The following is a 16,661-nucleotide window of genomic DNA, read 5'->3' as shown; positions in this document are numbered from 1 at the left end:
GTATGTACGTAAATTTAAGTCATTATTTATACCTAGGTAAAGGAAGGACAAAACTGTAACCATATACACTGATGTGAAGCATAATGAAGAAGTGGCTGTTGTCCTCAGCAAAGATCCCTGAACAAATTAAATGTTCAGGAATAGAGATTTAAAAATACAGGCATCATATTCAGCAGTCTTACCCTGTAAAACATTGTTGGAGTTAACTGTAGGCTGGGCTGCAGGGGTGCTTGCAAGGGACACCACATTTGCTATGACAGGGGTTGAGTCCTTTCTCAAAGAAGGAGGGCCTGATGAGGAAGCTGGTGCCATAGAAAGGTTTGCTGCACAGAGTGAACAGAAGAAAACTAAAATAAGCAGTAAGATAATTTATAAAACAGCATTTCTGAAACAACACCCACCCTCCACATTTATCTCCAAATGAAAAAGCCTGCTGTATGAGAAGGGAATGTAGGTGTCAAACTGCAGTGTTTCAGTTTAAATAGGAGCTGGTTCCACAAGCAAACTTAAGCTGTTCTCCAGTCACTGAAACATTTCAGAAGTTCACCATAGTATGAAAGCAGCTTTCTCTTTGTAATAGTATGTGTATTACAGCAGCACTAGGGAGATAAGAGGACTGGATGCCTCACTGTGACTGGTACCGAATATACATAGTATAGGAGACAGTTGAGATCCTGACAAATAATGAATGAGGTGAATTTTATGAGGCTCTCACAGTTAGAGGAATTCTTAGGTTCTTTCCATTTGAAAGCACCATTCGTTACCGCATTACCATGAATTACCACATTTCATCAAAAAATACTGTTCTGAGGCACTCCATTATCCTGGCAGCCCCCAGTTCAGAGAGGTGCCTGGAGACCAGTTTTGCAAAGGCACTGCACACTGGCCTCAGCTGAAGTTGCAGGCAGACTTCGGGAGAAGCAGGCCCACCATACATTTTGCTATCCTTACTAACAGCCAAATGTACTGACAAGACCAGGAAGGTCACATGGTATAGTTATGGCCTGAAAGTATAAAGTTACTTATTATTTCTCTTAATCAGGGAAAACAGCTCCCACCAATATAAGCAGCAGATGTGCACAAAGTTGAAGAGCTGAATATGGCCTGGTGCCTACTATAAACTTTCAGTTAATATTCTTTATTGCTTGTTGGGTACCTTACTGTTGCAGTCACCATCACTCAGTGGGAGATTATGCACCTCTTTAGGATCAGTGCTATTTCTGCCCTTTGTTTCGCTTCCTCTTCCTGTCTTTGTGGGCCTTTCTTCCTTTCTTCCCTTTGCATTTCATTCCCTACAGAAACTCACAGTTCCTATTCCTGTGGGCTTCATTCCCACCCTCCTTCCCATTCCATCTGCTGAAATAATGAGCAATGAAACAGCTACAGCACACATTAATCTTGGCATTGATACTTTAAGAATCAACACTTAATGACATAGAAATGGTAACTCTTCATATGCCTACAGACTACAAAGAACTGGCTATTTTAAGTTCATATATGGAAGTCTGTATTTACAACCATTAAGTCTACTAATTTCACCACTTGATTTTGTTTGTTAAATGAACATTAACATTCTACTGTATCTAGCTATGTCTTATCAAGTACAGAGACAAGCTAGGTATTTAACATGTCTTCAATAGATATCAGTATATTTTACCCTAATAAAATGGGCCTTTGTTTTATGAAAGTGATTGAAAAGTAAGTGCTTTTCTTTCATCTTCTTTAAAATCACAATCTAGGTTTGGTATACGAAGCAATCTCATTTCATACCTGCAGAAGTTTGAAATTGTATGAAGATAGAGATCTAAAACTGAGCCCATTCAATGGCAATGGACAAGGCGCCCAGTAGAGGATATATCTCAAAAAGTTCACTGAATCGAGTTTCCAAATAGATGTTCATATCACTATCATGCACACCAAAAAGCAATACTATTCCCAGCCTGTTTTACCTGTGTTGTTTGGGGGTGGAGGGTCAGAAACATTTTGCTGATTACAGAACAACAGAATACAAAGCAGATTGCAAAAATGCTTGATCTCCCCTTGCCATTTCATGGACTCACTGAGTTTACCTTGTCTCTTACAACCATCACACTTTGCCATCTAGGAAAACAGAGTGAGGGAGAAATTAAACACACTTGTAAACAGCAACAAAGAGTATGTGTATAAAAACCTCTTTGCACCCTGCTCAGCAAATATAATGTAAAGAAATCTGTAAGAGTGCATCATTTTTGCAGTGTAACACAAAGCAGCAGAACACTCAGTGTCTGTCTTCCCACAACCCATATCAGGTTTTCTCTATACAGAAAACTGGTACTCAAAAGTTAAGAAGGATTTACTCATCACTCACATACATGTCATATATCCCACAGACACAGAAGTCAACTACAGGTAGTTCACATAGCTCCTAATGTACAACGGTTCTTTTGCTAACACGTTTATATTCTAGAGGATGCTATGTGAGAATATTGCTTACCTGGTAAAACAAAACTGTGAATTTAGACATGCACTCCTCTGAGCAAAATTCCTCCATTTTCCCCCCAAAGTGATTCTGGACCAGTTTGGGGGAAGCCTGTAAACAGTAACTGCACATTTTACAGTGGTTTCCCCAGCGCTTAGCCAAGTCATGTTTATAGAGCAGTTTACAACCTAAAAGCAGAGAAAATAGCAAGAAAACAAAAGCATCCTTCAATATCAAAATGACATTTGCTCGACACTTCTAATTCTTGTATTTCATTATGTCTGTAATAATTTGTTGAAACATACCATTAAAATGTGAAGTATGAACAAAGTTCTGTGTTTCTAAACCTAAAAAACAGTTTTCTAACCTAAAACGATTAGGTTTCTCTTAGTGTCACCAATAATTTTAAGGCAAAACACTTCTGACTTGATTTGTCTGAGAGACAGTCTTCCGTTTCTTACCTTCACTACAGAATGGCTTATCTATGCCTGAGAATCGCACTGTCTCCTTGATAATTTTCTCAATTTTGCAGTATTCACACATTGCCATCACACTGCTCCTCTTCTTATATTCATCACAGCAGGTCTTCCCACAAAACTGGAACATTTTACCCTGCAACACAGCCAGAATGTTTTGGTTTCAATGTTTCACATCCCAGATAATACATTTTAATTGTTAATAAAAACTCAGAAGCATATTTATGCCCTTGGAAATCAACAGCAGACAGCACTAGCGAGTAAGTCTCCCCACTTAGCTTTATAACAAAGACAGCACAATTTTCTGCAGAAAGCCCTCACCAATGTGCTTTGTCCTGGAATTAAAAGGATCATCTCTGGGACCAAGAATCAGGAATGTGCTTACCTAGCCAGGCAATTATAGGGTTTGGGTTTTTTGGAGGGTTTTTTTTTCTGTTTTTAAGATCAAAGAGCTAGTATCAGTATTAATTTTGATAATGATTAAATGATACCAAAATCAGTTCGAAATTCCTCCATAGCAGGTCACAGTAAGCAACAGAGCAGTACTGACAGACCATTTCATATAAGCTACAATTTCTTGGGTTTCTGTTGAGAAATATGAGCTTGAAAAGCCCTAATCTTTATTACCTTGTAGTCAAGCAGTTCTGGTTTGGTTGCAAACAATCTGTTACAGTGCTGACACCTGAGTTTTACAACAGGGCGGGCAAAAGTGACTTGCTGGGACTGGGCAGCCAGCCTCTGTAGACCAGCTGCAGCTGAACTGCTCATGGAGCTGGGGGACACAGTCGAGGTGGTGCCACCTGCCGATACCGTTGCCCCTGAGGGAATGCTTACAATGACTTGACCTTGCGACAGAGGTACCACTGAGGAGTTCATTCCTGTAGGCTTGTTGAACAAATTCTGCAGGAAAGCAAATTGAGGAATAGACTTTATTTTACAATATTACATATTTTACCTGACATCCCAGGTATTTTACACCATCAATTTATTATTCTGTTAATTCAGCTAAGAAGAAATCCTAGATGTCACACCTGAAAAGCTACTACACAACTGTAGCTGCAAAAATTGCGTATGCTCCCATCTGACATAGCCAAGTGATACTGAGGGTTTGCTGAAGTTTTACAGCTGTTGCACTGAACTTGAACACCTGAGGGTGAAACAGAGAAGAAAAAGTGATTTATGCAACATCAGGTTGTATTGCAGATAATTTTGCACTGTGCATACAAAAACAGAGAATCTGAATGACAAGCCAAGGTACACACAGAAGCCCAAGATGAAGTTTCTACAGATTCACAAGCAGACACTGCAACTGCGGTGCCTGTTGCTTGCCAGATCCTTTAATTAATCTCCCAGTATCCCTAGGATGTCAGTAAGCATTTTTCTATTTTACAAGAAAAATAGCTGAGAATATGTTTGCCTAGCTCAATGCAACATTAGGCAGAGGTAACTAAGCTAATCACCCTGGAGAACAAGGGGCAGAATAGTCACAGTGGTGGTATGGTTTATGTCCACAGAAGTGGATTTGTCTATCTGGGAAACCTACCAGCTGCACTTGCAAGAGCAGAAAATAGATTAAGGTTTATTATGTTTAAGCTCTCTAAAAACAAGGCTGAAATGGTTGTACTGTCACTGTTAGGTTTATCTGTGGTAGAAAGTCCTTATGTTCCCATCTCAGCACCTCCCTTTAAAAAAAAGCCACTTTCCACCCCACTCCCCCCCAAAAAAAAAAGAATATTGGCCTTAACTTTCAAGACAAATTAAGTTTGGATATGAGCTACGTGAAATTATGCTTCTAAAGAAGTAAAAGGATAAAGTTACCTGCAGAAGTAACCATTTTCACTCTATATGCTGACAAGCAGTTAACAGAGCAAAACAGTTCAGTTTTTCCCAAGTTATTTGTGCTCTCTATCATCTCGGCTGAAGATCTCAAAGATTTACACAGTGCGCAAGGTGTAATTTTAGCTGACTTCTGTGGAAACATGGAAATCTGTCATTCATGTGAAACAGTATTTTTATTAACCTGGAAATTAATCACTAACATATAAAACGCGTATAAAAGTGACTGCCAGTGCACTTGAAACAGCACTTATTTTACAGCTGTATTACTTATCATGCAGATATTTGAGTTCTCTAGTACACTTGCTATATTCACACTTTGACCACCTGAGGCTTGGGCTGTCTCTCATTCAGGGTAAGCGCTACCTTTGCGGGCCAGTTTAAACAGTAGCGAGGCTGTCAGGGCGAAGGCCTCCAAGTGCAAACAACACTATGTGTTGTAATAGCACGTACCAAGCACCTTGTATCAGACGACTTCAACATTTTTGCTGAGAAGCAACATTTTGCTTATGATTTTTAATACATCAGCTATGTATGTAAGCAATATTCCCATTTAACAGATGAGAAAAGCAACTAAGAGGAGGAGGTTCCTCTCTCACCCACAAAATCCCAGAAACTATCAGAATGTATCTGACAATTGAGTTGAATGCTGTTTAAAAATCAACAGAAAATAGGTAAGACTTGTAAGTTTTGAACATAATGTATTTTCAGGAAGACTAACAGGTATGAGGTTTTGATGTGAGATGAAAAAGCAACATGAAATCCCTCTCCCTTCCAGCTTATTTAATTTAATTTCCAGATTTGTTTCAGAGGACAACTAATGCTGTAGGTAATTTTCTGGATGAAATACTTTTACCAGATTTTTTTTTTAATTCATTAGGCCTTTCTTGGCTTAAGTGGCCTGAATAATGAGGCAGCAGAGTCAAGTCACAAAATGAAGTTACACTTATCTTATCAGAGGGCAATTTTTCCTAAAGTAATTGCATTAAAATAAGTCAGTCAAAAGTAATTGAGCTATTATAATAAATTAAGGTTCTCTCAACTGCTCAGCTCTTTAAAAGGCTCCATTATAATAAAAATTAAAATATTAAATTTTAAAAATTAAAATCAAAATTATCAACTAATTATTACTTTTCCTCTCCACTTAATTCAAATGCTACGATTTAATAGAGAATACTCAAACAGGGAGCATCTCAAAGGCTGGAAAAAGTCACAGTGGGCTGCTGCTGAGTAGTCCCACTGTGTCTTCTCTCATACTGGAATACTCTGGTAGCCAGTTCAGTGGTAAGGGAAACAGAGCAACATGTTTGGGCAAAGATTAAGCAGCAAATGGCAAAAGGAGTTATCTTAGACCAAGACAGTAACTGAAATAATCAACTAATAAATTGGGTGTTTCTTAAAACACCCAAAATCTAATCAAAGACATATTTTTATATTCTGTCAAAATATACCTGCTTGTATGCTGTCACACATGTTGAACTGCAGAACTTTTTTGACTGTCCCTCTATTTGAAGCATGTGACATTGGCCAGAGCCACTGTAGCAGTATCCTCCACAATTCTCACAGCAGTTCATGGTCAAGTTGTTAGCAGAGCGGAACTTGGAGAAGCAGGCATCGCTGCAGAGCTTGTGTACAACATTCTGGTAATTCACTTCATGTCTAATCTGGAAGAAAAGAAAGAATATATAACAAGAATAGAAAGAATATGTATGTTCATCTCTGAGATAGCAAGTTGTCCTGATCTACAGGAAATTCAAATGAAAAAGAAGTCTGCAATTACCACTGCATTCTTCTGGCACATGCTGCACTTGGTTGAAACGCTGTTAGCATGAATAGTAACAACAGGTTTCCTTTTCAGTTCATACGTAGAAAGACATGACTGGCTGCAGAAATCCTTACTGGAGTTTGTATTGTCAAACTGGGCAGTGATTACATCCTTTGGATTTAGAATGTCTCTATGGAAAAAAGAAAAACAAACAAACAAAGAGATAAAGAATTAATGTTGGTTTCATGTCAACTTGCTGTCCTTTCTTTTTCTGCAGACTAAACATTCTCTAGAAGAGGGTGGATTCATTTAATTTAAAGCTTTTCTTTTTGCTGACCTAAGTACCTGACTTCATTTTTCTTTTCCTATTAGGAAAATAGTTAAGAAGTACAATTATCGAGTAGATATTTTGTGAAACATTTTGTACCTGGACTTAGGAGTGGCCTATAAATACATCAAGCTCTATCACTAAATCTTTTCAAAAGGAGCTGGGAAAAGATAACTGTTTTGCACGGTCTTTACTAAAAAAAAAAAAATTTAGAAAGCAGGATATGTGGAATAATTCCCTTTAACAATGAAAATACCAATCATAATGGGGTAGGGGAAAAAAAAGGGGAAAAACAAAAGGTCACAATTTCTAGTCATCATCTAGTTCAGTTCAAAATGGTCTGACTAGTATTGTAACTTTCCACCTCTTATTTCCCATCTACAGTTTTGTTTATTTGTTGCTGGATTTAACAAACTGAACTTTCTCCTTATTTCTGCTCTCTTTTGAAACAGTCATTCACAGAAAACTTTCAAAGCCCTTAAGTCAAAAAACTAGGAGGAAATATCTATATAATTTTCTTAGTTGGAAGGATGCCTCCTTCTCACTTGTCTTGTCAGAGGTAAACCATTTTTCAACAGAAGAAATACAAATTACAGCCAAGACTGCTAAACTTTATTACAAGGCCTTTTCACACTGAGACAGCAAGTGAAAAGAATAATTAATTGAAGTCTCAAGTTTAAGTTCAGCTGACCTTGTAAAACCGAGAGTAATAAATTTGTTGTTGAAGAAATGATGAACAAAGCAGTATTCCTTTTGCAAAGGAACCTTCATAACTAAAAATAATAAATATGGATAATTCTCCTCTATAAACAGACCATAGCACAATCAGTCTGCAAAGTTATTTATTTGCCTCAAGTTATGGTATACTAATATGACATCTTAAAAGAGCTAGTCACAAACGTCTCCTTTTGCTAATTTGGAGATAATAATACAAATGAAAAAAAAAATCAGTAATTAAAATATTTTTAGAGCTGAAGATTCAGGCCTGTGTTTCCAACAGGACTGTGGAAAATGCAGATCTTCTTTTTTAAAGAATTTTTTCCAAGTAGGCTCACAAAAGCAAACCTTGCCTTTCCACTCTAGGCCTAGGTAGAAAGTAACTGATTTAGGTGCTGAAACCCCAGCTACCTGAAAATCTCAATTCTTAATACATTTAATCTCTCTACATCTTATGAAGGTTTAGCCACCATCAAATAACAACAGCAGCGACATATTTTGAAGAGCTAAAACCTACAGACATCTAAGCTCACAGAATGGAGCCAGACTGGAAAGTTAATTTTTTTTTTTAGAATGTAAGGAAATATCCTGCCTCAAGTATATCAGTTTACCCATGTTTTATTTCATTTTACGGGATTCAGCAAATCTGTTTTCATCTAGAAGAAATAATGCATAAAATATTTTTTGAAAACGTACTCGTTAGTGTTTTTGAGAGTGCAACAACATTTTAAAATGGCAGGAAAGTGTGGTAACTTTTGAAATACAGTTTTTAAATTTTGGCTCATTTAAATTAAAAAAAGACAAGATACACACTTCACAACAGAGGCTTTTAAATCTATGTATATGTAAAATCCCATTAACAAAATGGAACTGAAAGCGGACAGACCAATCAACAAGTAATAGCATTGGCCACGATTTTTTGAAGAGAAGCGTAACAGAAGTAGGCATTACAGAAACAGCACGTTGCCTAAAAAGAGAACTGAAGCCTTTCATTATCTGCTTGAATATCAATTATTACTAGAACAAATTAAAACACTGTCCTACTTTGAGCAGCTTGAGCAGGTTTTCTTGGTAGAAGCTGGTGGGCGAGAAGCTGGAACAGTGTATCCAGTGAGGCACAGTGTGGAGCAGAAGAGCTGGGTAGAGCCTTTCCTCTGGTACGCAGTTTGCCCCTTCTGCAGGATTTTTTTACAGCCAGAACAGGAAACCCGAACAGCTGTGGTTGGAACTGAAGGAAGCATTTTACTCATGCCAGAGGATGCCACAGCAGGCTGGAAACCTGATGACAGCTGTGGAGCTAAAAAAAAAAACAACACAGAGAAAACAGAGTAACTGTTATGTATGTATTGCACTTGTGTGCAGGGGGCAAGCACAAAGCTTATGACTTCATTTGGGTTGTCAGGGTCTAAGGGAGAATTAAATAGCAGATGAACTCTCCATAAATACATGCCCTGTGCTGGTTTTCTGCACAGTAGATTGTTTCAACTACTCTTAAGACTGAGAATGCACTTTTAACATCCCTTTCACATTCAATTTTCCTTTGCCTCAAAAATACAATTATTTTCCAATCTCTGAATTCCATTGTCTCTAAAACAAGCTGGTTCTTTTCTTCTACTGGGGCCAGACATAGCAAAAGAAATGCAGAATAACCTGCAAGACTATTTGCAAAGGTGATATATTTTACAGATTTAAATAAAGTTAGTCTTGCCTATTCCTTACCAAGAGGACTGCCACTGACTGAAAATACAGCACTGATTTTCAGCTCCCCTTCCTGAGTTTTTGGCTGTTGGCCGTACTCCTAAAACAAAGGGAAAGGAAAAGGAGAACAAATACACAGATGTAATAACAGGTTACACGATTTCCATTCTTTCATAATGCTGTATTGAATCTTAAGGTCCAGGAAGGCAAGAGTGAGTCTCCTAAGCCTGCTCCGAAGGCCAGGTTTACAGATGTTGCTGTATGAGCACCACACACAGAACCTGCTCAGAGGTTCACAGCAAACTACAACCGAGGGTGTCGTGTAGAAATGGAAAAGCACAGCTGCCTGGTGCATTCCCCTTCCCAGCTGCACTCCAAGACACCTCAGAATTCAGCCAGACAAAGCTTAAGAGAAATCTCTGCTTTCCACTCACACAAACTTTCCATCTAGAAGTGCCCCGCAGTCCTTGCCCCTACTCTGTGAAACAAGCTCTATCGTCACATTCATAGATGATAATAATGAAATAGAGACTGGGACCTAGATGATGAGAAGCATTCTGTACTTAACCATGAGTTAAGTACCTTGGAGGAGCCTAAGGTGAAGCTTTGCAGCAGATCAAAGCTGGCACCACTAGAGCCAGACCATCACAGTCCTGACTTAGACTGGCTTCAGTCTAATAGGGGAGAAGGGAATAACCTCGCATTTTCTACAGGATGAGAAAATCCCTACAGACAGTCGCTTGTGGAATAGCTGACATACTATAAATTACTAGCTTACTCCACAGCAGCTATTCATACTTTGACACCATGCTTCTTGCCCGTGCTCGCCCTAGAAATCTGAACCATAAAGCAGTTTGTAACACTCTACATGTAAATCTTAATAGGCTGAAAAGCATAATCTCTTGGAACTACAGAGACGATAAGACTTAACCTACTTACAGTCACTTGAGAGTAGTCAGGGCATGATGTCATGTTATGACTGAGCTAAATTCACAGTTGCTGTCGGGCTGCAAGGTAAGCCAATTCAAAATCACTAAGCAAAATTAAGCTCTCCCTTTTCAGCGGCAGTGGACTGCTCCCTCATCTTAAGCCGCCTCCTAAAATCACACACTAACATCCACATAATACATGCTAAAACTTAACACTTCTCTTACGCCTGTGGGAAAATTACAAGTTTCTATGCTAGGACAATCAAACTATTTCTCAACAGGTTTCCCAGGAGAACAGGCAATGGTATTCCTTCATCATGTGAACCATAAGACAGAAACACTCAAGTGTCAAGTAAGAGAAGCTTTTAAGCTGTGTATGGGCATGCCATGATGACGGGTTTTAAAGCACCATGTTTTTTTAAATATTACAATTTAAAAACTAGTTATATGCAGAAATACAGTTTTTTAAGCATTTTAACTGCAGTTTTATCCTTAGTCAATACTAGTAAGAGAAATGGAGGCAAATCCTGACATCAACTGTGCATGATCAAGCATAGTTTCACAGCAGTGTAACAGTGTTGAAAGCCAAGAACCTTCAGCTCCAACTATTGGTTACAGCAAGAAATGCTCTTATCTTTCAGGATGCATGAAAAAAACCAAAACCCCACGCATTAATTCCAATCTAAAGCAAAACAAAATGAACCACCTTCATCAGTTCTCATATTTTTCCAGTATCAGGCAGAGTTGATAATTACAGGATTTTACTCCAGGAATTAGTATTTTGAAGAATATGATATTGGATATTTAAATTCTTCAAGTCTTCACTTTTACTTATTAATATGATCTTTGATAACCACAGACATCTTGCATTGCATTCCCCACAAATCCACACAGCAGATGCCATCTTGGGAGGACAAAAGAATAGACAGATTTAACCAATGTACACATGGTTTGACATTATATACGCTTAAGGAAAAATAAAACCAAACAATCTCACGGACACTGAACAAATTGAAGGGCAGTAAAATCTGAATAGTTTCAAATACTTCGTTTACTTCTTTATTTTATTAAGCCAAGAGTATTATGGGAAAAGAAGAAAAAATGTTGGGAAGACAGGCCCAGAGGGAAGAGGAGGTATAGCAGAAGTACACAGAAAGATGCTGGAAAAACTAATGCCTGCACAAGAACACCAGCACTCTAGTGTCGATGCAAGTGGGATGAATCACTGGGAAGTTCTGCACACCTTTAACTGCATGTAAAGTTTGGCATGTAACCCAAATGATAGCAGTGAGGAGACAGGAATTGCGACACAGATCATTTCCCTGGTGTCACACGGCAAACCAGCGGCAAAGAGACCGGTTAGAGCTCAGCAATCCCTGCCCCAGCACCACTCAATCCACAGGTCAGACTTTCTCCATTTTGCAAGTATTCAACTTTTACCTGTATCGTCATAAAAAATGCCAGTGTCAAATGAGAAAGTCACCTTGACACATGCTTAAATTGACTTCACTGATGTGTACGTATTTAAATATTTTGCTAAGGTAAGACCTCTAAGTGTTAATTTAAAACAAGAACAAACAACGAACCACTGTGCTCGCAAAGATAACCTTTAAGAGGGAAGTAGCAGGAATAGCACTGTTTCAACTACACATCTCTAACTGTGACAACTCACAAAATATTCAGTAAAACATGATTTACATTTTATTTCCTAGTGAGACCGACTTGAGTGGTGTATATATATATACAGACTATATATAGACATATAAAGTGTCTATATTGCCACAGATTTAATAATGAAAGTTTTACAGCACTTTGCTTTGTCTCTAACTGAAAAGCAAAACATTTTCAGTGACATGGTAACATGACATCAAAAAGTTGGGGGGTTGGGTTTCATGGTAGTATAAGAGGGAAAAATCCTTCTACTAAACTATGTTCTTCAAGTTAAATTTCGGTCAACAAACCAAATAAATTGCTGAATTTACGTCCAGCTTATGCGGTCAGCTGTCAGACCAAAATGAGAAATGCAATGGGAAACTTACCTCGGAATTATCAGGTTCATCTTTAATTTTGTCTAATAGTCCCTGCTGTGGGGCCATAGCTTTATCATATTCGTCATCCAAAGGCTCCTCCTTAATTCTAATATTTGGTGCAAAGGAATTCCCCAGCTCTTGTCCAATAGATTCCTTACTAGAAAATAGGTAGCTAGACTCCTGAAACAATAATATGAAAAAGAATTCACCCTCCTGCATCTGCCATTAGGAGTTGGGCTGCTGCCAAGGGGAGTTTCTGTTGCAGACCAAGAGAAATGGGTCCTGCCACTGGAAGGTGGGAGAAATGATGGGCAGCAGCTGCTGCCTCTACCTCCCTGCAGCACCCCTGTCATCCCACCCCCAATCCTTTTCACTCCTCTGGACAAAGCAGAAGCCACCCAGCTCTCTAAGTTGGTTGTCAGTAGGGGCATTCGGCTGTTTGGGCAGTGTCTCCTGTTGATACAGCTGTTCCCTGTCTCATCTGGAAAAAAGGCAGCAGGTGAGATGGATGCATCCAGGTCTAGATTCGGTTCACCAGTCAGTCAGACCGTGCTGAACATGAAAGTGGCTATCAAAAGAATCCTCAATCCAAAGAGAGGGTCAGCAAAATTTTACAAAATTATATGCACTGTTTAAGTAGCAAAGATGTCTAAGAGTCAGAAGATCAGTTTTCTTGATACTCAAATTTACACTCAAATACAAAATACGTATTTTGAATTATTCCAGTATATCGCTGCACTTGCAAAAGTGTTTGAAAGATCTATAGCTTACCCTGAAGTTAGTTTCTGGAGTTTGTGGCGCTAACTGCGTCCGTAATGTTTCTTCTACTTGATTATGAACTGAGGAAAACATATACATTAAATATAAATGAATACAGATTCCAACGCATTTCCTTTAAAACTATCTAGAGTCTCATACTGATCCCCAACCCCATAGTCTGACAGCACCTCAGAAGTATTAAACTACTCCCTTTCTCCTCCCTGCAAGTAAGATGGTAATCCTTGAAGAGAATTGACATTTTTTATTATTCTATTGGGTCATTATTTTCCCATTCCAGCAAAATGGTTGTAAAATTCTGAGGCAAATTGTTCATTCAGAATTTTCTCCACCCCAGTGAGTTCTGAACTCTGCCATGTTTCGACATTTATATCAGACAATATTTTTCAGAGCAACAACTTTCATCCTTTTCTTTGCTGTTCTGGTCTTTTGCCTCTTCCCCCCTTCTCAGGAAACAGTAGCTTACGCTTTTTTAGCATTTAGCTTTTTAAAAATACTGGATTTGCCTGGATACTGGATGCTGCCTATGAGCATTTACTATTGCTGTTTCAATTACTGACTACTCTACCTGAGGCTGCACAGCTTTCAGCCACAATCTTACAATTATAGGTATTTACAATTTTCTGAAATACATCTTTTGCACAGAAATATTCTTCACTTGATTTCTACCTGAAGGTAAAAGTAAAGAGACATCTTTAACTCTTCTTTATTTTAAAAACATCCATATTGTTTCTCTATCATTTGTGGAACCTGGAAGCATTGATTTTAAGATGCTGTTACTAAACATACACAGTTTAAATATCAGAATTGTAAGCTGTGAATCTGAACAAGTAGCCAGGAGGCTCTCGCTCACTGGCCTACCCTCTCTCCATACAGTCTTCTGAATAAAATTAAATCGCATGTTCCAGCCTGGTTATTCTTCCTTCATTCACTGTTCTACTGTAACTTTCAGAGCCTGGGAAGCCAAAAACAGGTGTGTGGGCTGCAAGACTACTGGTGACTGTCAGGCTCCCTCAAATGAGAAACGGATTACAGGCATCTCTGGTTCTCCCCATGTTGGCTGGACAAAGTCCAAGACATAGGTATCTGAGGAAGAAGGAGAGCAGTCTCCCAGGACAAGCAGATCTCAAGTTACTCCCTGGCTGACTTCCTGCAGACAATAATACATTTCTAGCAAGCCTTTCCATGATGCTACTATGGAATGCATATTGCTTTAAATACATATACATTAATGAAGAATTGGTACTTTGCTCAAAAAAATGTTTCCTGGCCACCAACTTAACCTAAACGTCATCATCTTTTCTTTTGAGGATTTCCAAGGTCTATAAAAAACAGTGAGAAAAAACAAAAGTAAGCCTGAATTGTCACCCAGCTTGGTTTAGTAAACCACAACAACAAAGGATGTGTTGAGGCTTTGAAACAAGCTGTGGAGGATGAGACCCCTGCAAATGCTGCCAGGCCCTTTTGCAAATCCTAGTTCTAATACAGAGTTCACCGTATTTCAGGGTTCTTTGTAAAATGCCTCCCTACATACAGCTATGCATATTCTTTTCAACAAGATGATGTTTTTAATAACTAGCCCTATTGCTAATTTCTATCTAGTTCTTTCTTCCTCTTTGTTGGGTAGCCAGGTCTACGATGTCAACAGTTACCTGCTTTGTCAAGAAAACTGCTTTTCAATCTAGAATCCATATCTTTAGGGATTTTTTCCAACCGTTTTTCACGTTCTTGAAAATGTCCTTCTCTATTCTTGTCCTTTGCTGAAAAAGTCTCTTTGCCATTATCTCTTGTTATGCTAAAATCTTTTCGAATTGATTTAAATACAGGGCCCTGCTCAAATGGTGAAGTGAGATCCTTTTGGATTGCATTCTGAATCTGAATTTCTTTTTCACTGTCCAATTCATGTTCTGTAACTCTCTTGCCCTCTTCCAGATGGTCTTCATCATGAAACACAGAAGAAAGAGTTTTTTGAAATTTTGATCATCTTCGTTGTCGCTCCCAACAACAGGTATGCCTGCAAGATCCCCAGAGTTCAGAAAATAATCATCATCGTCGTCATCCAGCAGTGAGTTTTCAGATCCTGTTCGATTCTGTATTCTGTAAGATATGCTGTCGAGGGCAGGTGTTAAGTTGTGGTCAGTGTCCTCAGACATTTCTGCATCCAGAATTTCACCACCTAGGGAGAAAAAAACCCATAAACAGTCAGAAAATTCACGAGTTTTATGTGTAAAGAAGGACGAGTGTAAGTGTCCTTTGCTAATCCATCTGATGCTGCAATTCCGTGGATACTCTAAGCCTTCTTGGGCCAACATTACCAATAAAACATTGCTGACATAAACAGTTCTGTCCCACTCACCAAACAGTGAAGCAGAAGCTGAACTGAGTAAAACTAACCAAAGAAAGAAAAAACATTAACTTAAATTCATCTCATTTGTAAGACTTGTGGAGAAGGCAATTGTCATGGCTTAACCTGGCAGGCAGCTAAACACCACACAGCCGGTTGCTCACTGCCCCCCGCAGTGGGATGGGGGAGAGAATCGGGGGGAAAAAACAAAAGTAAGATTCATGGGTTGAGATAAAGACACTTTAATAGGACAGAAAAGGAAAGGGGGGAAAAACAAAAAAAAACCAAAAAACAAAATAAGTGATGCACAATGCAATTGCTCACCACCCGCCGACCGATGCCCAGCCAGTCCCCGAGCAGCGGCCACCCTGGCCAGCTTTCCCCCAGTTTATGTACTGAGCATGACGTCCCATGGGATGGAATGTCCCTTTGGCCAGTTTGGGTCAGCAGTCCTGGCTGTGCCCCCTCCCAGCTCCTTGTGCACCTCCAGCCTGCTCAGTTGGTGGAGCATGGGAAGCTGAAAAGTCCTTGACTAGCGTAAGCACTACTTAGCAACAACTAAAACATCGGTGTGTTATCAACATTATTCTCATCCTAAATCCAAAACACAGCACTGTACCAGCTACTAGGAAGAAAATTAACTCTATCCCAGCCGAAACCAGGACAGCAATGCAGGGAGGGAATGAGTAGCAAGGGCTAGGAGAAGGGCAGGATAGTCTTTTTCAGCAGCAATGATACTTCTAAGAAATGTTTTGTGAAACTATGGCCTTATGTAAATAAATAAAGATACTTACATTTTTCTGTAATATCAAATACCGCATCAGATTTATCTTCAAACTGTAAAAAGGAAAGCACTATATCATTATCTTGGTCAGCTGCCATGTACTTTGCTAAAAAGTATCTGATCAAAAACAAAACCAACAAGAAGGATCACAATTCCTCCTCCTTCCTTTCTTGCCCCAAGCAAAGTTCTACAAATTAAGACTGTTACATTACTGAGAAGTCACATTTACTCTAACAACTTCAGAAGTACATAGAAAAAGCACACAATGAAAATATAGAATTAGCGTTGCTTCCCAGAGAAGGTGGAGGAGAGAGGGGAGGGGAGGCAATGTCAAAATTTTCACTTCTACATGCGATACTTGTACCAGGTCAAGATCATAGATTCTGCCCTCTTTGACACTCTACGAGCCTTCGTTTCCTCTGAACATTATAAATGGAAAAATAGCCCATATACATGGCTGCATGGATCCAAAGGTTTCATCTCTCTAATAGGGAATGTCCCCTTTCCAGGAACAGTGAA

At 38.9% G+C, this 16,661-nt stretch overlaps 1 protein-coding gene across 1 annotated transcript in view; it reads right to left on the bottom strand.

The window, feature by feature from the left end:
* ZMYM4 (zinc finger, MYM-type 4) overlaps positions 1-16,190 on the bottom strand; it is a 30,037-nt gene extending 13,847 nt beyond the window's left edge. Inside the window, 16 exon segments of the mRNA XM_009318729.1 lie at positions 183-323; positions 1,950-2,100; positions 2,474-2,646; positions 2,920-3,070; positions 3,562-3,834; positions 3,966-4,081; positions 4,753-4,903; positions 6,222-6,434; positions 6,551-6,725; positions 8,625-8,877; positions 9,300-9,378; positions 12,247-12,417; positions 13,009-13,076; positions 14,667-14,981; positions 14,984-15,190; positions 16,153-16,190. Coding sequence (XP_009317004.1) covers positions 183-323; positions 1,950-2,100; positions 2,474-2,646; positions 2,920-3,070; positions 3,562-3,834; positions 3,966-4,081; positions 4,753-4,903; positions 6,222-6,434; positions 6,551-6,725; positions 8,625-8,877; positions 9,300-9,378; positions 12,247-12,417; positions 13,009-13,076; positions 14,667-14,981; positions 14,984-15,167 — 2,614 coding nt within the window. The 5' untranslated portion in view covers positions 15,168-15,190; positions 16,153-16,190.
* Positions 16,191-16,661: the final 471 nt, after the last annotated feature.

The sequence above is a fragment of the Pygoscelis adeliae genome, unplaced genomic scaffold (assembly GCF_000699105.1).
Source record: "Pygoscelis adeliae isolate BGI_AS28 unplaced genomic scaffold, ASM69910v1 Scaffold382, whole genome shotgun sequence".
Classification (NCBI taxonomy): domain Eukaryota; kingdom Metazoa; phylum Chordata; class Aves; order Sphenisciformes; family Spheniscidae; genus Pygoscelis; species Pygoscelis adeliae.
This window is presented reverse-complemented; position numbering and strand designations above follow the sequence as displayed.